Here is a 23,085-nt window from a genome sequence, read left to right on the forward strand (position 1 = left end):
AGTGACCTCTTAGTAGTTTGAGTGGTATTGGTATTAGATATGAAAATTAATTTACATAGCATTGTTTTATTAAATTAGCATGGCCTAACCATGAGCAATTAATATCTGTCCAATAATTTCTATCTTTATTTCCTAAGATACCTTCCTTGCATGTTTCAATTTCCAGTTTTGCTATGCTTTTCTATTTGTATGGAAGCATTTATTCTCCTTATGAATCTTAGCACCTTCTGTCATCTCTATTTGGCAAAGTTGTGTTACTGGTATAATTTATAAGAATTAAGTTTATTATGCAAAGCAATTATCTGAGTTGACTTAGTATTTTTGCATAATGATTTACATACTTGGCCAAACTAAATTTCCCATAAATTCCATAAAATTTATGAAAATAAAAGAGGGGAGGGCAGAGGTACTCCACTTTCTCAAGCTGTGTAGAAATCTCAAGGGAGTTAGTTGCCAGCCAATCAAGAATTGTTTGACAAGTTACTTGGACCTATCTGATTCCAGAGCAGGGTGGTAGATTTTTGATGGCGTACTATATAAATATCACTGACTTCTACATTCTTTGCTTATAAGGTAGTGATCATTTGACATCAAGGATCATTTGTTTTAAGGATGACAAACAGTCCCATATTTTAACACATTTATTAATCACTTTACCAACTGAACAGATAATTGTGTACAATCAATAGCAAAAACATACAGCATGAATTGCAATCCTCCAGAAGAAACAACATCCATACAATATAATAAAGGTTTGCAAGCCAAGCCTTTTCTAGACAGATAATGACTGCATTGAAACTTGAGGCTTATTCTGCTTGGCTCCAGAAGGCTATATATATCAAGAATAGCAATGCTTATTTTGACAACATACCTTATTCACAATTAATGCATTTTTAGAAGTTAGTGACAGCACTTACAAAGTTTCAATGTCCATAATTGTCTTGACTTATATCATACAGATAAAGTGAAACATTTAATACTTCCTAGCATTAATAAAACAGTGTAAAAATATATCACATATATATATATATATAAATTTGTTTCCCTTTCCTGAAAAACTTAGTACAAACTAGTAGTATGTGATCCCTTTCAAGTTTCTTTTAAGTTTTCTTTCCCCTTCCCACCCCCACCTACCCCCCAAAGCCTAAGGACAAGATGGCAGTTCAATGAAGAGGGTCAAATTCAGTACAGTGCCTCCAGCTGTGCTTGCCTTTCAGTAGGCCCTTCCCTCTCAAGCCGGAAGCTCAGGTGGCTGCCCTTGGATCAGACCCTCCAGTTTCTCTAGAGGATATCTGGCTGCCATAATCCAGAAAGTTCAGCACCAGTACTGCCGTGCTCCTTTAGCCACTACAGGCCAGAGTGAGGAGTACCCATCCTCCCCAGCTCTAAAAGCTAAGCTGTTTACTTGCACAATGTAAGCAAGCATTCAGTAGTAAGTCAGTAGAAAACAATTTTGCCAGTTTAGAGCTGGGTGTCCCTTTAACCCCCCCAAGGCTTTTGAATAGATCGAAAACTTCACAGTCGAGCTGAATGTTAACCTAAGATGCAAGAGACAAACAGAAAAGCACATGGCGACTTTTTTGGTGGGAGTTGGGATGTAGGGTTGGCTAAGTTCGCTGAGGCTATTGGTACATTTAGCTCAAAAGAAGATACCAACAGCCATTTAAAACCTTAAGTGGTAACAGATTCTATTCCAGGAAGCTGGATCCCAGCTGCCGAATAGCAGAGTGGCATCCGAGGCTCGGGCCTATCCGGGCAGTATCGGGATGTCACAGTCTGAACCTGGCCTACAGCGCAACAGCTCAAGGCAGCAATTGGGGAAACCCAGGGATGGAAGGACGCAGCTACATTTGGTACTGCTCAAGTTCTGATTTCTTGGCTTTGCTATCATTTTCATCTGTCCAAAACTTGAAAGTCTATAGGTATTAGAACATTTGAAAAATACTCTTGTATAAATATATGTAACTCTTGCTATGACATTTTATATTTATAGTATAATTAGAATTTGGATTTTGGTACCTATCTGCTAAACCTATCTCCTCTGCACTGACCATGTGTCTATCTTACAAAGCACTTAAATAGAAACATAAATAATTTTGTATGATCAGCAATTATGAAAAAACTCCCTTTTACCTTTTCCTCTTGAGGCTAACACCCTCCTACACACTCCCTTTCCATGACAGAAATTATTGTCTTTAAGGTGAATATTTTCGGGGTATAAACTGTGTAGCTCCCTCTGCCATCCCAAATCCCAGCAAAGAAAAGTTTAATCATTTAACTTTGGTTACGAAAAGCTAATTGGCATTGCATAAAACCATGCAACAAAGGCAAACATCCTGGTTATGTGCTATATACATTATTTAGAAACTGAAGTGATGAAAATACACAGACATGTTTTGGGGGGCACAGACTCCAAATCCAAGCAAAGATTCTTTGTCTAATACATATGATGAAGCCCAATGGGCAGCTCACTAGGAAAATGAAATGGTGTCTCTAAGTTGTGATGCTCACTAGAATAAATATTTATCCATCTCTTGGTTGCAGGCAATGAAATATGACTAATCAAAACTAGCTTTTTTTGGTTAAAAATTACTTTGAAAGGAAAGACGCATCTATCCTCAGCTACACATAATCAAAGAAAGTTGCTTATATATACTTAAATGGATAATTTGGCCTAGTGGAAGATAAACTTCTGAAATATTTGGTTTAGAAGAATTAAAGGCTGTATCTGTAGACATTCTCATATCCTTCAGGCTGTTTAGTTGGTAAAATGTCATTTCTTCCATGCATACTCTTTACCATAACTTATTCTGTGGCCACCCTGAATGATGGGGAATCAGTTTTCAGGGAATAAGATGAATCTTTTTTTATAGCCATTTAAAGATTTAAAGTTAGGTGGGACCTTAGGAGTTATTAAGTCAAACCCCCTAATCTTAAAGGTGGAAAAAAAGCAGGACTTAGAAAAGTTACACAACTTGCTCACAGTCATAGTTATTGTCATTAAGGTCTGATCTTGACAAAGATACTGGAGTAGATTTGCCATTTTCTTATCCAGTTCATAAGATGAGGAAACAGAGGCAAACCGGATGAAGTGACATGCCTAGGTTTGCATAGCTAGTAAGTGTCTGAGGCTAGATTTGAATTCATATGTTCCTGACTCTAGGTCCAGCACTCGATCTCTTCCACCATCTAGCTGCCTCACCCAGCTAGTAAATGGTAAAGGGAGGAAATCAAGCCTTTCTGACTCCAACTTCAGTCCCAATCCTTAACAAGCTGTCATTAAATGTCATTAAAGCTTTAATAAGGACTATCTAAAACCAAAACAATGAGGAAGCTGAAAATCATTTTGATCAAATGCCAAGTTTTAGAATGAAATCAACTTATATCTTAGTATTAAACCAAAAGAAATAATCACAAATGCCAGAAGATTGTGTTTATAGTTGAATAAGCAGGTTATAAAGACTTAGAAACAGATGCCTCATCAATTGCTTACTGAACAGAAATCCAATACCTCCATTCCCTAGTAACATTTGTCATTCTCAGGCAGAAGGAAAAGACTAGTAGAAGATGCATATTATCTATAATACAGATGAGATTGCAGAATTGAAAAGGAACACCAAAAAGCATATCTTATTTACTTTGCTGGAACAATTCTTGAGCAGTTTTAGCATATAGTCAAATGGAACAGAATGGGCTAAATGAGTCATCTCAGATCAAACTTATTTCCATTAACCACATTGCACTGTTATTTTTTGTAGCATTTCAAATCCAGCTTAGGAGGGAGAAAGTGAGATGAATGTTTTTTCCTAGATAAGAGTTTAGAAAACACACTTTTGATAAGTTTGCTTATCAAAGACTTTTAGAAAATGAATTTTTAGAAAACAAATTTTATAAAATTCTCTAGAGAGTACCTGGTTGGAATGAATTGCTTAATTTCCTCACCTCACCCCCAAGGTCAGTTCACTTTTAAGGAGGTAAAAGGACCTTATCCTTTAAGAGGCATAATTTATTAAATGGTTTGACTCTTGATATCCTGAAGGTCTGTTTTTTCCCTGAAGGAGAACCATTTACTTGTAGAGTAGTTTATTGATCTTGGCTCACCAAATTTTGGGAGCATTAGACTTTTGTGGTTGTTCCTTAGCTTATCACATTTTGCTATATTCTACTTTTAGGATAAATTTCAAGTTTCATCATTCAGGACGATGGACTGCTCCCCTAAGTCAGGACACAATAATTCCTGCTTTTTAAAAAATACCCTCCTGGGGCAGCTAGGTGGTGCAGTGGATAGAGCACCAGCCCTGAAGTCAGGAAGACCTGAGTTCAAATCTGGTCTCAGATACTTAACACTTCCTTGCTATGTGACCCTGGGCAAGTCACTTAACCCCAATTGCCTCAGCCAAAAAAAAAAAAAATCCTCCTTTCAGTATTCTGTGGATAAAAGAAGTTTCAAGAAGAAGACAGGTATGGGGACCACTAGAATTCTGTCCTCTTTATAATTATCACTGAAGGAGGAATGTGTCTTTTTCCTTTGGGATAAGCCCTATCATGGATTCATTTAAATCTTTCCCTGACAGATGACTATCTTTGCCCCTTTAAAGTTCTGTGAAATATTTAATGGGACAGGAAAACAGCTAACACCGGTTATTTGGGATGTAAAAAAGAAAAAAAATTGAGCCCTTGTATAAAATTTTCCCTGACTGGGACAGAAGCTTGCCTTGAAAAGATGAAAAAGAGAAAAACATGGTCCATTTCTCTTGGTCTCCTCTTGTAGAACGGTTGACAAACTGAAGGAAAAGTGGGAGAACTATTCCACTTTTCCAAAATGAATCAACATTCACACAAGTACCTTCTATGCCCCAAAATGGGGTTTCTCCTCAGATAACCATGGGGATATCATTCCAATCAATTATGAGTAATTGGTTATAGCCACTGGATTATAAGAGAAAGTGTGGGGAATGGAGTAAGAGAGAATATGTGGGTTTTAGACTTTTTATTGAACCTACCTATTAACATACTACCACTATCAGTTTTCAGAGTTTTGCAAAAGCATGTTAGGTAATTATTAGCTCTTGCCTAAAGATGCTCCTTACATGTGGGTCCAGACTTGTGAGGAAAGCCAGGAGAAAGATATTTTGTCTTTTTATTCCCAGGGTTCTTTCTGAGATGTCTGATTTCATGCTTTCACTGCAAGCAGGGAGAGCGTTGCCCTCATGATTACAAACAACTACTAAAATCCGAGACCTCTAGTTAACCTCAGCTCTTCATCTTCTAAGATCCCTGCAGGCTCTCACACCAGACTCTTAGACATCTCAGGGGGACTCGGCCAGTGCTTTTGCCAAACGAGTTCTTGGAAACTGAATGCAAAATAATAGTAGAAAAGATGCTGTTGCTTCAAAAAGTCAAATGGTGCAGCCAATACAGACTCCAAAGTCTCACCAGTTACCTTATAATGAGAGCAGCTGCAGTTTCATGTCTTCTGGCTAAATTTTGCTTTTGGTTCCAAATGATCCACAGAGTGTCTGAAGTATACATTACTCTGTATATATGTTTGTATGATATGAGATATTTACTGTATTTAAAGAACAGGGTCAATAAAAGTTCTTGCTGTGGATATTCTCTTGGGGGGAGTGGTACAACAAAGCATTAACAGTGGCATATAGTTCTGGCATAGTACCCCATTCCCTTCTTATCCCCCTCTGAAACTCAAGTCGGGCTTTTGTAAACTTCTGAGCTCAGTCTCTAAGTGACAACATGTATTTAAAAGTATTTAAATTAATTAAAATTAAAATTAAATAATAAATTTAAATTTAAAGGTATTTAAAGGCTCATGGTTTACAGTGAACAGGTGACACATTCCCATCTCTAACACAGTCACTTTCAAAGGCCACTATAGAGTTGTGGATCTGCCTTTCTAGTCTAAAAGGCAATGCAGAGCTCTCAGGCTCCAACTAGAAATGATCTGAAAATACAAACAAATATTTTTTCTTTCCTTGGTATTCATTATTCTGATAGTTATTCTAAACCTCCACTGCACTCTGTAGTGAATAGATTACTGGACATGAGGTAAAAAAAAAACCGGGTTCAAATCCTACCTTTGACCAAAAAGAAAAAAAAAATGAAACAGATCCTTGGGGCAGCTAAATAGTGGAGTGGATAGAGCACCAGCCCTAAAGTCAGGAGGACCTGAGTTCAAATCCTGCCTCAGACATGTAACACTTCCTAGCTGTGGACCCTGGACAAGTCACTTAACGCCAATTGCCTTGGGGAAAAAAAGAGTGAGATAATTACTAGCTATGCAATCATGGACAAATCATTTAAAACCGCCTCTGTTTCCTCATTGGTAAGATGATGTGATGACCTCTAAGGTTCCTTCCATCTCTATTTTTGATCCTGTGAGTATATGAAATGTCAGCTCAGAGAATCTCATCTTATTTCAACCCAAAAGATTCTTTGCTAGCTAATAAATTTCCCTTTCATTTCCTTTTAGTTTCTATAAGACCAGGAAGTATAAATGCCTCAATAATACACGGAAAATGAGTAAAAAAAAATTCTTTGTTTTATTTCCTGCCTCACCTCAGCCAGGCCCTCAAATACCCAGGAATTTGGATTGGTTTTTCATGAGCAGGTGTTTTCAGAAGCTCTTTTGCTGGCTATGGAGAATTAGAAGAGCCTTTTACTTTTTTAACTGAATAAAACATGCTGAACTGCCATTCCATGGGCTAAACCTGAGTGAAAAGCAAACTCCACCTGGAGGTTTGCTTCCCAGATCCTAGGACCACAAGCTAAAGCAAAACAAAGCCTGGCAAAACTGAATTAACATAATTTATTCCTTCAACATTGGTTGAATCAATTAACTCAATATCAGCTGACATATCTAATATCCTAAGGAGAATTTGTTTACATAATCATATAAGAGATTGTGCTTTATGCTTCCCCTTCTAGTTTGTTACCTCTGGGGGTGCAGGGACCACATCATATATCTTTCCATTTCCCTTAGTGCCTTGCACATAGTAGGTTTGTAGCATATTTTTGTTGACCTTGTGGATGAAAGAATATGTGAAGTGAATGAATAAAGTTAATGGATATACTGATTTATGGGGTAATTGTGGAAAGGTTGAGGGCAGCAAATTTTTCAGTATCTCAACTCTATTACATTATCTGTGGAAATTAAGTAGGATACTACATAGAAACTATCAATTTCCAGCTTTTGTATGGCCAAAAGTGAAACATTACTTAAATGCTCTCAGCTAATGGTTCCTTTGCTGGTTAGGTAGCAGGACCCTTGGATCCTGAGATATTCAGTGCACTGTCTGTATCTGACTATTTAAAAAAAAAAAAAGCACCAACAACAAAAGACATGGAGTTTTTGTTTCAGGCTTTCAAGCTTTAGGTGGGTGGGGAAGAAACATTCCAAAGCTTTCCCTGCCCTTATGCTTGATTAGCAAGTGAAATTATTCACTCTTGGGAGGCCTAGTCCCAAGTTATCTAAATCTCCACATAATGCTCAGCTCATAGCAAAACCTACAGTCACATCTTATATAAAGGTATAAATATTCCCATGACTAAGACGGTATTGAATACAAAGATTAGATTCCTGAGACCTAAACAAACATGCATTTTTAACAAATTGGCAAATGTAGTAATACTAAGAAACGTTACCTCAGCTACAAATATTCAGTATGGATGTAGGTGGAAATGTTTGTAGACACTTTTTTATGGTTTGTGAATGAGGCAGGGACCCTGTTTAATATAAAATTACAAAGACAGAAAGAACAACAACAACAACAAAGATGTTAAGACTGTCATACCACCACAAAAATATCTTGGTAATTTCAAGAAACCTGAATAGATAATAGTGATAGTAAAGGGTTGGGAAATCCTAACACAAGAGAGCACTCAGGGCATGCTGAAAAATGGACTTGCGGTCATGTTTCTCTTTTCTCACAAACACAAAACAAAATCCAAACAAAAATCTGGGGCCTAATAAAGACTTCTTTCCTTTGTTTATTTTTGTTGTTTTGGTTTCATGTCCTGTTAGGGATTGGAAGAGTTCAAGAGAGGCCAAGTTTATAAAGAAAGCTTCCAAGGGAAAAATCAGTCAAGACTAAATTGTTGGGGGGAGGAGGGAGAGAGAGACACACACAGAGACAGAGACACAGAAACAGAGACTGAGAGACACAGAGAGAGAATGAGAGTATGAGTGTGAAAACAAGAGAGAGACAGAGACAGAGTGGGAGAATGAGTCAGAAACAGAGAGACAGAGACAGAGAGAGAGATGTGGGGGGAGAGGGAGAGAGGAAGGAAGAGACAGGAAGGGAGGAAGGGAGAGATTCAGAGCGAGAGAGAGCGCAAAAGACTTTTCAATAGTTTTTTAAAAGTGGAGAAGAGATTGATTTTGGCTAGATACTTTCATTACCAGAGGGTATTAATGACTTTGTGTGCAAAGCCAGCACACATAATCCCATCCTGATTATACTCTGAAAGATGCCTTCAGTACAGATGTACTAAATCCAAAGTGGGAAAGGGGACAAACAGAGAGAGACTGTAAAGTTGATTAAACTTTAATAGCCAAAGTTACATATTATTAAAGTTAATGCATGAACTCCATTTCACAAAAGGAAAAGCAAAGCTTTAAATGGTCAACTGCAAATACCCAGGCTAAAAAAAAAATCATCATTCATTTTCATTGCATGTTTTGGACTTAACAACATGTTGGTTTTAGTTTTAAAGGGGAAAAGCAGTGACAAATAATAGGTTTGTTCTGGACTTCTGTTTCCAGGATATAAAAGATAAAAACCATTGCAATGGCTGGAACTCTTTTAATATTAAGTAATATGAAATGAGCACGCTATGATACATACAGAGAATCAATGCTTTTCATAAATTGCTCATGTGCTTTATAAATATTAGAAGATTTTCACTTCAAATTATTTTTCAAAGTCATTTTTCTGTGATTCTATAGAGGAAGGAGAGGGGAGGGGATGATTAGCTTTTTGTAAACTGGGAAGTTTTTGTGTCCTACCTCAGAAAACTTTCTTCCTATTTGGTTGACTTTGTTATTTGAGATTTCAAACTTCATTCCCCCAGAGCTAGCATATAAGCAAACATCATGTAGATGTGTAGAGTTGTGCTCACATGTACTAGACCCTAACCACCCCCTCCTTTCCCCCTAAAACCCCCCAATACACAGCATGGCAGTGTCTGCCAAATTGTGGGCAAAACCTCTCAGCAGTGTTAGGTTTAGCCTTAGCATAGTTAAACGATATACATGAGACTCCCAAATGCCCTTCTCACCCACTATGTGGCAGTGTAAACCTAGAAACAAAGGGTGGCCATCCTTCAATCTTGTTTTTTTCCTCCTAAGGCTCAATTTAGTTATCTTTATAGTTTTAGTTAGTAGATTAACTCTGTTTGCCTCCAAACGCTCCCTTTTCCCCATCCCTCCACCCCCAGTCTGGCTGTTTTTATCCTTTTTCATGTTGGTGATTTGGATTAAAGTGGGTATGGTTCACATAAGGGGTAGTAGCCACTTTTGACATATGGAGATGTGCCCTATTATTCCCCTGCTCACCTACTAGTCATTCAGGAGCTACATTTCTCTGGCTTTCCAGGAAGAAACTTCCTCTGCTTACAAATAGGCTAATAATATGGATCTCTGGAAGTCTCTTTGGAAAAACAGCCATTGACTTCCCAGTTTAATGCTCAGCATTTTGTCTCCGAGGGCAGAGTGGACTCATCAGAAAGGAATCAGTATGGTTGGACCCCAGCCCGCTCAAGGGGGAGCTGTTCTTCTGAAAGGCGTCCTGCCAAATGTGAAGCAGGCCAGGAGAACACTCCATGTGAGGGGCAAAGGGGGACCCTCTCTCACCCCTGATGCAACACTGAACATTTGGGAATGTTTTTGGCCTCTTTGTGCTACTGATACGGTGTGGATCAGAAAGAAAAAAAAAAAAAAGGCCTTTCCATTTGGTTTCTTGCCTAAAGCTCAGAGACTCATTTTTCCCTTTTGCTTTTGCCCACGTTAAACATGAGGAATGTAAAGAAGTGTTGCCCTGTGCTGTGAGGACCTCAGCAGGTGGTAGAATAAGTTCCAGTTCCTGAAAACGATTTCCAACATCATCAGCTTCGCATTCACGCCAACCTGAACAGTGTGCCATCGCCGTCCAGACAATGCTCGCTTGTGCTCCGCAGGGGACTCCTACTTCCCTCCTTGGACTTTATGGTCATACGTGCCCGCGTGCTTATATCCCGGCACGTAGCCTGACTCATCCACCAAGTCCACTCTTCCCGCCTTGCCCTTCCCCTTGCCAGAGGGATCAAACCTCTCCTTGTGGGAGCCGGTGAATTTGGATGTATCTGTAAGTCGTGACACGGTTGGAGAGGAGATGGCTTTCTGTAGTAGGGATAGAGGAAGGAGGAAGAGAAAGAGGGGGAAAAATGAGATAAAAGGGGAAAATACCTAAAATAAACATTTCATCTCAATCCATTCAATTTAATGATGCACATACTAAAGGGAATATCTAGTCAGTAGGTCTAGAGAGATACATACAATCCAGGTCTTACTCTCCAAGACAGGGATTCTTAATTTAGGGTCTGTGAAGTTAAAAACATTTTTGATGACTATTCCAATATAATAGGGTTTTTTCCTAATTCTATGTATTTTATTTATTGCATTTAAAAATAGTATTCTGAGAAGAGATCCATAGCCACCATCAGATAAAGGGATGTATAAAATTAAAAAATAAAAAATAAGATTAAGAATCTTTGTTCTAGGAGTCAAAAATCTGTTGGAAAGTCAAAGTACACAACAACAAAAACAATAATAGCACATATATATATATATATATATATATACATGTAATTTTAAGATTTTAAAAGCCCTTTACTTATGCTATTTAATCCTGACAAACAATCCTATGAGATAGATTCTATTTGCCCCATTTTACAGGTGAGGAAACTGAGAGAGACAAAGGTTAAATGCCTTGTTTAGGTTCACACAGCTAGGAAGGGTCTGAGGCCAGATTCAAACTCAGGGTTTCCTGACTCCCAGTTTAATGCTTTATTCATTGTACAAACTTAACTGCTATATAAGGAAGAATATGATCTTCATAAAAGAGATCCAAGAAAGAACATAAGATAACTTTGAGGAGAGGGATATCATTTTAATTTGTGGGTTCTAGAAAACCTCCTTGGAAGAGGGGAAGATATTAGAGCTAAATCTTTAATGAAAAGAGGGAATTAAATAGAAATGAGTGGAGGAGATATTTATTCTCACATAGTCTTATTGCTTTGGATGTATATCTCCCCTGTTTTCTTTCTTTCTTTTTTTTTAAATTATTGCTTTATTTTTTCTGATTATATATCTACATTCATCTTTTTTTTTTTTTTTAAATACACGTTTCTTTATGAATCATGTTGGCAGAGAAAAATCAGAACAAATGGGGAAAACCATGAGAAAAAAACAGAAGAAAAAGGAGGAAAAAAGTGAATATAACATGTGTTGATTTACAGTCAATCTCCATGCCTCACTTATTTCTGTCTGTTCAAATCCTTCTTTTTATTGAAGATTTACCTCAAGGGCCTTCCAGGGCAGTAGGGAAAGGGTAGACAAGATCTCAATAGATTTTATTAGACAGCCCATGTCTCTCAATAAGTTTGGAACCTAAGCAATTGGCATTTAAAAATATGTGAAAGGAATAGTGAGTGGTGTTAGGAGCAATGGCACAAATGTACTGAGTATATATTCTGCTGTTAAAAGTAGAGACAAAGGCCCAGAACAATCTCAACTGTGGACCCAACCAAAACCTGAACTCACAGACTTTAGAAACTGAATGATAGCAATTCTGTGGAATCTCACAGAAGCTCAGAACTTGTACTTTCCCAAAACACAGAATCTGCAAGGTTTGGATGGTGTAGGGGATAAAGTGCTGGATCTGGAGTGAGGAAAACTCATCTTCCTGAGTTAAAATCTGGCCTTAGACACCTACTAGCCATGTGATTCTGGGCAAGTCACTTCACCCTATTTGCCTTTTTCTTTTCCTTATCTGTAAAATGAGCTCAGAAGGAAATGACAAACCATTTTAGTTTTGTTGATAAGAAAACCCCAAACAGGGTCACAAAGAGTCAAACACAACTGAAAAGAACAACGATTATATATTCCACTATGTCTGTCTCTCATGTACCTACTGTTATATATTATCTTTATTTAGTTTTTTAGGAATTACATTATATGTTGTCGTTAAGAATAATTTTAAGTCAAGGCAGCTAGGTGGTGCAGTGGATAAAGCACCAGCCCTGGAGTCAAGAGGACCTGAGTTCAAATCTAGTCTCAGACACTTAATACTTCCTAGCTATCTCACCCTGGGCAAGTCACTTAACCCCAATTGCCTCAGGGGGAAAAAAAAGAATAATTTAAGTTGTCCTGATGAATACTGCTCAAAACAAACAAGCAACAAAAGAAACCCTGGACTCATAAAATTCTTTCTGACAAGTGATATTTGAATTTACTGACTCTATATGAAGAATTCATCTACAATAACAACTGACATTTATATAGCACTTTTAAGATTTGCAAAATGCTAGACCTGAGGTTCTGGAGTGAGGAGTGATGAGAAAAGAAACGCAAAAGGCAAACTCAGGGAAAAGTTGGGTACATAATCGGTACCCACAAATGTTCCATAAACAAATGAATGGTTTCGGAAAAAGAAGACAAGACAAATATGAACTGATGCAAAGTGAAGTTAGAATCGGGAAATCATTGAGCCCAGTAATAGCAATGTTATAATGATGTTCAACTGTGAAAAATTTGGCTGCTCTGATCAATACAATAATCCAAGACAATTCCAAAAGACTTGTGAAAAAATAATCTAAATCCAGAGAGAGAACTGAGGAATCCTGAGTGCAAATGGAAGTATAATTTTCACTTTATTTTTCTTGTGTGTTTTTTTTTAATGGCTAATATAGAAGTGTTGCATAAGTTCACATGTATAATTGACATATTGCTTTCCTTCTTAGGATGGAGTGGGAGGGAAAAAGAAAGGAAAGAGAGAATCTGGAACTCAAGATTTAAAAAGTAAAGAATTTTTAAACAAAATTTTAAAAAAAGAATGAATAGGTTCTATATATGTGTATAAATGACAAAGATATGGTATATATGTGTTTATACATATTTACATATGGTATGTGCATGTGTGTATATATATGTGCACACACACACACAAACACACATATATGTTTATGGCATAGAAATAGATTTTAGAAAAAACCATAGCCAGAGGTGGTTAGTAAATGTAATGCTAAGTGATATTGGCCTATAAAGACCATTTATTAGGTAAATCCATTGAATAGAAAAGAGTGCTTTCTAGAAAATCCATTAATTTGATTTCTTATCATATATATCTTACATAGCTTACTTCAAAAACATTTCATTCTCAGAAATAAGTAACAATCATAAGCACACTTCTCCATTAATTCTAAATGCTTTATTCCAAATTCACCCTGGGCTGGGTTCCATTTGGCCGTAGTGTATGGCTATATAGCAAAACAAACCACATGGAGCTTTGAATGATTTTGGTTGTGGACACTAACCAGGTCTTTTCCAGTCTGAGAGTGTCAGTTGAGCCCTATTTTTTTGGAAGATATTTTATAGTGCAGAGGAAAAAAATACTGGAGTAGGAGGAAGGAAATCTGGGTTCTTATTCAGATCCTGATGTCCTGTGGCAAATTGGGCAAATTCACTCAGCCTTCCAGCCTCAACTTCCTTAGCTGCAAATGGGGATAATAATGTGTATATTACCTACTTTACAAGGCTGTTGTAAGACTCAAAGTAAATTATGGCATAAAAATACTTATTAAGCCTTAAACTTGGTATGTCTTGCGCATCCCTGACAGGTGATCATTCAGCTGATGATTAAATACTTGCAGTAACAGACAACTCTCTATTTCACAAAATAGACAGTTCTGTTATTCCCTCAGCTTCTGAATGTTATAAATCACTGAATTGTCAGTGATAATCTAAACAGGATAAAGTAACCAGGACATGGTGAACTCAACAGTGAAATCAGAATTTTCTACTCTGTTGGTAATCTGGTCAATTAAGATTAAAATGAATCTTCTAACATCGAGACAAATACTTTATTTCACCTTTTTCATAATTCACAGATGCTAGGAAATGAAATCGGATGGTTACCCCAAAATGCCCAGGCGCTTAATCTTTTTTGGACCAATCTTTTGTTAATTCCCTGGCAGCAGTGTCATTAAATGCTGATATACTGTAATGTAGTGGCCCTCAAACTTTTAGAACTCAGAACTCCTTTGTATTCTTCAAAATTATTGAGGACCTCTCAAAAACCACTTATTTATATGTGCCATATCTATCAATATTTACCATATTAGAAGTTTAAATGTCTTAAATATTTTGTACAAATAGTTTTGACCTTGTAGAGCCCCTTAAAAGGTCTCCAGTGCCCTCAAAGGTGCCTGGACCACATTTTAAGAATTAATGTATAGCAGAATTTGGGCTCACAGAACTTAAATTCATATTCTACTTCAAGCACTTATAAATTGTATATTTCTGTGCAAGTCATCTAATCTCTCTGTGCCTTGGTTTCTTTATCTGTAAAAGGAAGGTTAGACTTAGTAGCTTATACCATTTATTACATTAGCTCCTAGTGCTATCTCTTGCGTTAGCTCCCCTTGCTCATTGTTTGAATTATTAATCCTCTCTCTGTCCTCTGATACTGAAGGGAAGTGCAAAATTGCCACATCTAGATTTCAAGTCTAGATTTGCTTTCATCACCATCCATTCTTCTTCTGTTTGTTTCTCTGTCAATCTCAAATGCCCATTGCCCTCATGCCTTTCTTAATTGCTTATTTTACCAATCCTGCTCCCAGAAAATGATCCAATATTTTCATATCCACAGAGATAAAAATGACTGAAAAAATTAGGGAGTTAACTAAGGAAGTTTTTTAAAAGGACAAAATCTTGAGATAATGAAAGATAGGTTTTCCATTACAGTGACAAATAAAAAGGGAGATATTAGAAAAGGGAATGTAAAAGGACTTTTCCTCTCTCTTCAAATTATTATGTAGCAGAAAGACTGAAACTCTCCACAAGCAAATTGATATTCAGTGCACTGAAAACAAAACAAAGACAATTCATTATTCAAACTTCTGTGAATAGACAGTACTTATTTCCTCCTCTCCCTTAAAAAAACTACTATGGATACTCACTGTGTTTGAAATCTAATCAAAATGCTGTTTTCAATCACAGACTGTAGATTTTGTGAGATTAAGAAGTAAATGAGTACAACTCAATTTACAAATGAGGAAACTGAGGATGGGAGAAATTAAATGACTTGCCTAAAAGGAGAAAGTAGTAGAGTCAAGATCTCTGATTTAAAACCCAGAATACTTTACTGAAGGGATGTCAAGCTTGAACAACAATGGCAGTCACCAAACCATCCATAAGGATTCCTACAGGTTGCATATTTACTTAGAAAACTAATTGAAATTGAAAGACTTAGCTACTTGGATCCAAGATAATTCCAGTGGATTTGTGATGATAAATGCTATTGCCAGAAAGAGAACTGATGGGGACTGAAACATACTTTAAAATTTTTCTTTACTTTTCTTGCATGTGTGTGTGTGTGTGTATGTGTGTGTTTTACAACATGGGTAATGTACAAATAGATTTTGCATGATTTCACATGAATAATCAGTATCATATTGCTTGACTTCTTAAAGGATGAGATGGGGGTGGCGGGAGGGAGGAAGAGAATTTGGAATTCAAATTTTTAAAAATGTTAAAATTTATTTAAAATATAATTAGGAAATATTTAATGAAACATAAAATATATAAATAAAACCACATATCAATGTTATTTTTGTTTTATTGTACTTCTATTTTTAAAAAATATTTCCATATTACTGTTCTATAAGAAATGATGAAAAGTCTGCAGAAAAGCTTGGAAAGACTTATATGAACTGATGCTAAATGAAATGAGCAGAATCAAGAGAACATTACACACAGGAACAAGATTATATGATGATCAACTGGGATGAATTTGGTTATTCTCAACAATGAGGTGAATTCAAGACAATTTCAATAGACTTTTGATGGAAAGAACCATCCACATTTAGAGAGAGAGAACTATAGAAATTGAATGTGGATCAAATCATAGTATTTTCACCTTTTTGTTGTTGTTTTTCCTTCTCATGTTTATTTCCCCCTTTTGATCTGATTTTTCTTGTGCAGCATGATGAATATGGAAATGTTTAGAAAAACTGCACATGTTTAACCTATATTGGATTGCTGTCTAGGAAAGGAAGGAGGAGAAAGAGAGAAAAAAATTGGAATACAAGGTTTTGCAAAAGGGAATGTTGAAAACTATGCAGGTATTTGGAAAATAAAATACTATTGGGGAAAAATATTTTCCAATTACATTTTAATAGGGGTTTCTATGATGTCAGTAGGCTGTCCTCTGATACCTCTGCTCTACTATACCCTGCTTATTGTTGTTATTCAGTCATGTTTGACTCTTCATTACCCTGTTTTTTTTTTTTTTGTTTGTTTTTTGTGTTTTTTTAACAAAGATATTGGAGTAGTTTACCATTTTCTCCTCTAGCTCATTTTACAGATGAGGAAACTGAGGCAAATAGGGTTAAATGACTTGCCCAGGATCACACAGCTGGGAAGTATCTGAGGCCAGATTTTAACTCAGAAAAAGGAGTCTTTCTGACTTCAGGCCTGGCACCCTATTTATTGTACCCAACGCTGCCCAATGCACCATGCTATCACCATACATAAAAAAATAGGGGCAGCTAGATGGTGCAGTGGATAGAGCACTGACCCTGAAGTCAGAAGCACCTGAGTTCAAATAAGGCCTCAGACACTTATACTTATTAACTGTGTGATCCTGGACAAGTCACTTAACCCCAATTGCCTTGCCAAAAAAAGTCATAATAATAATAAAATAAAAAATTTTACATCAGAGGATTGCCATACTTGGGGCCATACAGCCTTAATCTAGCCCAACTTTTTCATTTCAAGATGAAAGAACTGAACGTCAGGGAAGGGAAGTGATTTGCTTAGCTAAGATTACATAGTCTGGAGCAGATCTGAGACTAAATGTTATTCTGATATATTTAAGCAGACCTACTAACAGAATATTGAAGTAATCCAAGTGTGAGATAAAGTAGGTTTTGATTAAGATCCCATAGTGTCTGAGTTTCCACATTAGCTTTTGGGATAATCAGAAGGGGAAGTGACAAATGAGTGACTGCTTCTCATTAGTCTTTAGTATACCTTCCCTCTAAGTCTATTACTCCCTTTTTCCTTCCTTCCTAGATCCCTCTTTCTTTTCCTCCACTCTAACCCTCTCAAAGTTGTGACATGGGTACATGAGAGCAAACCCTTTTCTCCCGACTAGTTCTCTCTACTCCACATCCCAAGGACATCTGCAGGGAGTCACCCTTTCACACCCCCCTCTCTCAGGTAAAGCCTTAAAGCTAGCCCCAAATTGTGCTTCTATACCGTCACTCCCGATATTATCGGAGCTTTTCCTTCGATGAGTTTGTGTATCTCCTGAATGGCTTCCTCGTTGCTTTTATCTTTAAATCGTTTCTTTGAGAGTTCTTCCAGAGCTTCTTTAAATTGTTCAAAAGTAATTGTCCTGCAGGACTTCCCTCTGCAAAAGAAAAAAGAAGAAAACGATTAGAGAGATGTATAGGTTAGGGTTTGGAAGGCTAATCAATCAAAGATTTAGACATGTTGGGCAATCCCGAGAACATAAAAATTCAGCTTATTGTGTAGCATCATCACTCTGCCGAATAAGCCTTAGAGATATACATTTCTACCATTAGTCTGAGTCACTCAGAAGAGAATTGAGCTCAATGTAGTTTAACTGAGCATAGAGTGTTCCAACCCCACAACCCACAGGTTAAGACATTCCTCACAATGCATCAAGCTTTTTTGATCCATAGGAGAATCTTATTAGAGAACACGTAAGCCAGGGAGGAGTGTTTGTCAAACCATTTTCTCATTGAAACTAGGGACAGCATTGTTGACAAATGAAACGATGGGGAAATTATGGTAGCCACAGAAAACAGTTGGTCTGTGAGAAAAGATGATCCATTGGGACAGAAAGAGACAGCAAGATCCCCACACCCACATCCACAAGCAGTACCCTCCTAAGTACGGTGAAATCTCAATAATGACAGAAAAATTATGTTTTGCCTGCCTGGCTTATTGACAAATTAGAAATAGAGATTTCTTTTTAGGGAAATGTTATGTTTGTTCCTTTTTTATTGCATAAGGGGACGATTATAAAGAAATGAGACTAAATCTTCAAGCCATACACAAATCCTAAAATCTCAGAATTGTAAGAGATCTTTCAACTATTCTTGAAAGAGCATTCCTTTAGGGCACTCTCCCATTTTCTTTTCAGTGATGATAATCCATTTGTTTTTGTATAGCTAATTGTTAATTAATTTTTCTTTAAATCTAATCTAAATCTACTTCTCTACAGTTTTTACCTATTGTTCCTGGTTTTATTCTCTGGGGCCAAGCAGAATAAATATGATATCTGTTCTATATGGTTGCCCTTCATTTGCTTAAAAGTATTTATGTGCCCATCTCTGTTGATATTATTCACTTGTTTCAAATGTCTGACCATTTATACCATTTGGGGTATTCTTGGCAAAGATGCTTGGCAAAAATTTTGCCATTTCCTTCTCCAGCTCATTTTACAGATGAGGCAAACAAGGTTAAGTGACTTGTCCAGAATCACACAGCTAGTAAATGTTTGAGGTTGGATTTGAATTTATGAAGATGAGTTTTCCTGACTCTAGGCCCAGCATTTTGTTTACTGTCTATCCTACTTTTATCCAGAATCTTTTCTTCTCCAGATAAAACATGCCCATTTCTTCCAAAAGATGCTGAGAATACTGATTCCAATAATTTTCATTGCCTTCAGTGAATACACACAGTGCTGATAGTTTCAGATGTAAAGGGAGCAGGAGCTTCCCAAAGTGCTAGAAAAGCTTATTCTGCCTGCCCTAAAAAGATCCCCTTCTTGTCCTGAAATCCATGAAATTTTTTTAAAAAACACAATTGGTTTCTTTTGTAATTCTGTGCATATTATCTTATGAATTTAAAAACATTTGTCTGAGAAGGCATGGCTAAGGCTTACTAAATCCCCAAAGGGGTCTGTGACACACACAAAAAGTTAAGAACACCTAACTTATAGCCTGGAATTCTACCATTAGAGCATTCTACCTGGAATGCTTTGTGTTAAACATTTTATACTGTTAAATGTCTGGAAAGATTCACACATTAAACTTTATTGGTTATTAATGTGAGTTATTACTTTGATAATACCTTAGTTTTTGCTGTTCAATTATTTCAGCTTAACTCTGTGTCCGACCCTGTGATCCCATTTGGAGTTTTTTTTGGCAAACATAGTAGAGTGGTTTGCCATTTCCTCCTTCATCTCATTTTATAAATAAGGAAACTGAAGGAAACTAGATAAAGTGACTTCTCCAGGGTCACATATCTAAGAAGTGTCTGAGGCAGGATTTGAACTTAGGAAAATGAATCTTTCTAACTCCAGACCTGGTACTTTGTCCACTGTGTCATCTAGCTTCCCCAATAATAGTTTCGTATGGATTAATTTAATTGTCTTTTAAACAGCAAGGGAATATTGATGGAAGAAAAAGTGTTGACAGAATGGACCAATGAAGAGTATGTAGTGCAATGAAATCTGGTCCCAAAGGCAAAAGGTTGCCATCTTTCTCTAGACTTTCCTCTTGTTAGTTGTGCTATTTTGGGTCAATCTTTTCTTCACTTTTTAATTTCTGTTTCTTCATCTGTCAAATGAGAGGTTTGGACTTGATATTTTCAAAGGTCTCTTCTAACCTTTTTATTTTGTGTTTCTGTAAGAAGAATAGGGCACTTCCTGGCAGAGAAGAATGATAAGTAGAATGGCACAAGGACTCTGGGCACAGGCTAAGTGAGGGGACAGGACCTGAGAGGTGGTCAGGGAAAGGGAAGGTTGGAGGGCAGCAGAGACAAATGCTATCTGCTTCACGGTTTTGTCAAAGCCATTCTTACATGCTATTTTTCTTTCTCCTTTTAACAAAAAAATTAAAATATGGGTATCCTTCTTATGACCATGCTAATTTAAATACTTTTCTGAAACCTGGAAGTTTTGAACCCTGTTATTATGACTCCACAGTATTAGTCAAAAGACCATACAGAAAAACTGGGATGACAGGTTTCGATGTGAGAATTCAAACAAAAGCCCATATGAATACAAGGCTTGTATATATTACACGGTATTGTGCCCTCATGCTCTGAATGTATTTCTAGACTTTATTTTTATGTCTTCTATTGTCATTGGTAAGTTAAATTGGGAGAAGCAGCATGGTGTGACAGTAAAACCATATATTTTAGGAAAACTAAGAGGCTACAGGACTAAGTTCATGTGTGCTAGCTCTTCCTTACTGCCACAAAGGAGATATCTGTAAATTCCTGGTATATAGTGAGTGCCATATTAATGCTGATTTCCTCCCTTCCCTTCCTCTGACATAGCCACCACCCTCCTGCAGTCTCTCATCACCTCACATCGAGATTATTTCAGAAGTCTGCTGGTTGATCTCTCTGCCACAAGTATTTCCTCACTATCCACTCCATCAGCCATCAAAATAATGTTCCCAAATTCCATACAGACATGGATCCATTATGTTTCCTATCTTTCTTGTACCTTATTGTTTGCTGTGGACTTTGAAAGCCAATTTCTCTCCAGATTTCAGATTCCTCCTCTATTTGCTTCTTAGGGTCATATTTAAGGGAGTTTCTATCTCTACTTTCAAGTTTTCCATCAATCTGTTCTGGGCTACTGGATCCTCCCTAACTTTGTCACAAAATTATCTGGTTCTTTTATGTCTAATTATCCCACATTTCCTTCCAAGCTTTCTCTTTGTCTGCATCTTAAACAACTCAAAACATTAGTTTTTCTTGTTCTCTTCAGAAGACTCAGCCATCTTCTTTCTGTTACTCAGGCAGCTGCTGGAATTACATCTCTTTTTTCCCCTTATCTTCTACATTAAACCACATATATTTAATTTCTGCCAAGGTAGCACTTACACAAAAAAATTCTGAATAATTTCTTGTTGAATGAGCAGGAAATCCAGTCTAGAAGCAGTAGCTTTTGAACCTAAGGGCTCAGGTTATTAAATAGTTTGTCAATACATCTTCAATTTATCCATCACCCAACACCTATTAAGTACCTTCTATGTGTTGGGCACCATGCTAGGCACTGGGATATGAAGACAAAATTGTAGTAGTCCCTATCCTCAAGGAGCTTTTAATTTACTTATTTGTCTAAAAATTAGTTCATTGATACTAATGATTCATATTTATGATAAAATTATGGAAGGGGCCTAAAACACTTTGTAAACTTTAAAATGCTGGCTTTGAAAATTTATAGCTTAACTATGTTTGAAAATATAAATAATAGGACAAATATCACATAGTTGGGTATAGGATTAATTCAGGCAAGTCACAGAGACCTTCTATGATGGTGCCCCCAAAATATTGAGAATATCTTCTCTGAAGATGTTTAATATGATTGTATGTAATACAATTGATATCAGATTACTTGCCGTCTTGAGGAAAGAGAAGGGAAAACATCTAGGTGTCAAAATCTTATAAATGTGAATTTTGAAAACTATATTTACATATAATTGGAAAAAAGGGGAACAAATTTTTTAAAAAGAGTATCTTATCTTTTCTTTCCTCCTTCCCATTTTCTTTATATAATCCTTTGTAAACTGAGCAAAGTAGGGTGTGAGGGCTCCAAAAGGATTAGAAATCTGCCAAGTTTCTTGTTAATTTGATCAAAGGTGACAGTTAAACTGGAAAAGTGGGTAATTGTTCTGTGTAGACATGACCTGTATGTGACTTTGGCAGGGCCAGTTTTCAGAAGCCCTGGAGTGTTGTAAAGGCTGATTTCCTTTGTACCTCCTCCCAAATGGTAAACACAACACCCTCCTAGCAACTGACAGCCCTGTGTACCTGGTTTCATATCCTGTTTAAAAACATTTCCTGATTAGAATGTGAAAGATCTAAATAAAATCAATTCCTTTATTCTGTGTCTATGACCTAAGACTTTAAGGGATGATAGTCATGGGCACAAAAATGAAATGATAGCTCAGGGCAGTCAAACAGAAAACTAGTGGGCACTGAAAACCAAATGAGGTCAGAAGTCAGTGCTCTATTTCCCCAGCTCCACCCAAGGCAAGCCCTGGAACACCATTTCCATTACATCACCCTCACTCCTCAAATGCCCACAATGGCTCCCCTGTTACCTATCAGATGAGATCTAAGCTTCTCTGTGCCTTTGCACATGCCATTCTTTTCCATTAGAATACTGTCTCATGTCTGCCATATAATATTCTTGCCTTTCCTAAAAACTCACCTCTCCCAGAAAGTCTTCTTGGATTACTTTATGCTGGCTCCAATCTATACTTTGTGCTTCATTTCCTTACTACTTAGGTACTCTGTACTATAATCAGTCCCTAATCATCCATATTTAAGGGGCCATTGGCCCAGAAAATTAAGTGATAAATAATCTTAATTGTAATAGTCCTGGCTCTGGACTTAGGGCAGAATGAGGCCCTGTTGTACCTCTTCTTAACTTGTAGGTAGGGATAAAGACAGGTTCATAGCACTGTAACAGCTAAGGTCTAATGTGAGATAGTGGTGACCAGGGAAGTGGGACAGGAAATTCCATAGTCTAAATTTGTGGAAGTGATAGTTTTGGTCAATTCCCAGGACGTCCTGTACAAAATTCAGTTTGCTCTCAAAGTTGCCCACTGACTACACGTTAATTTATGCTTATATATTGCTTTTTATAATCATGAAATGAGAAACCCAAAGTGTTGTCTTTTGATTCAAAATTATTTCTGTTTTACTGGGTTTCCTGTGCTTGTGCTTTTCCCCTTATAATCAGAATGAAGCTCAGAGAAGTAGGGACATCTTTTTGTCCTGGCTTTTAAAAAGGAAATTTCCTCCCTCCTCACACA

At 36.9% G+C, this 23,085-nt stretch overlaps 1 protein-coding gene across 1 annotated transcript in view; it reads right to left on the reverse strand.

Annotated features, from left to right (window-relative positions):
• Positions 1-626: 626 nt before the first annotated feature.
• Positions 627-23,085, reverse strand: part of TPPP (tubulin polymerization promoting protein) — a 129,979-nt gene continuing 107,520 nt past the window's right edge. Inside the window, exons 3-4 of the mRNA XM_051969783.1 lie at positions 17,534-17,687; positions 627-10,393 (exon numbers count right to left, since the gene is read on the reverse strand). Coding sequence (XP_051825743.1) covers positions 10,199-10,393; positions 17,534-17,687 — 349 coding nt within the window. The 3' untranslated portion in view covers positions 627-10,198. The remainder of the gene's footprint in view (positions 10,394-17,533; positions 17,688-23,085) is intronic.

The sequence above is a fragment of the Antechinus flavipes genome, chromosome 1 (assembly GCF_016432865.1).
Source record: "Antechinus flavipes isolate AdamAnt ecotype Samford, QLD, Australia chromosome 1, AdamAnt_v2, whole genome shotgun sequence".
NCBI classification, from domain to species: Eukaryota; Metazoa; Chordata; class Mammalia; order Dasyuromorphia; family Dasyuridae; genus Antechinus; species Antechinus flavipes.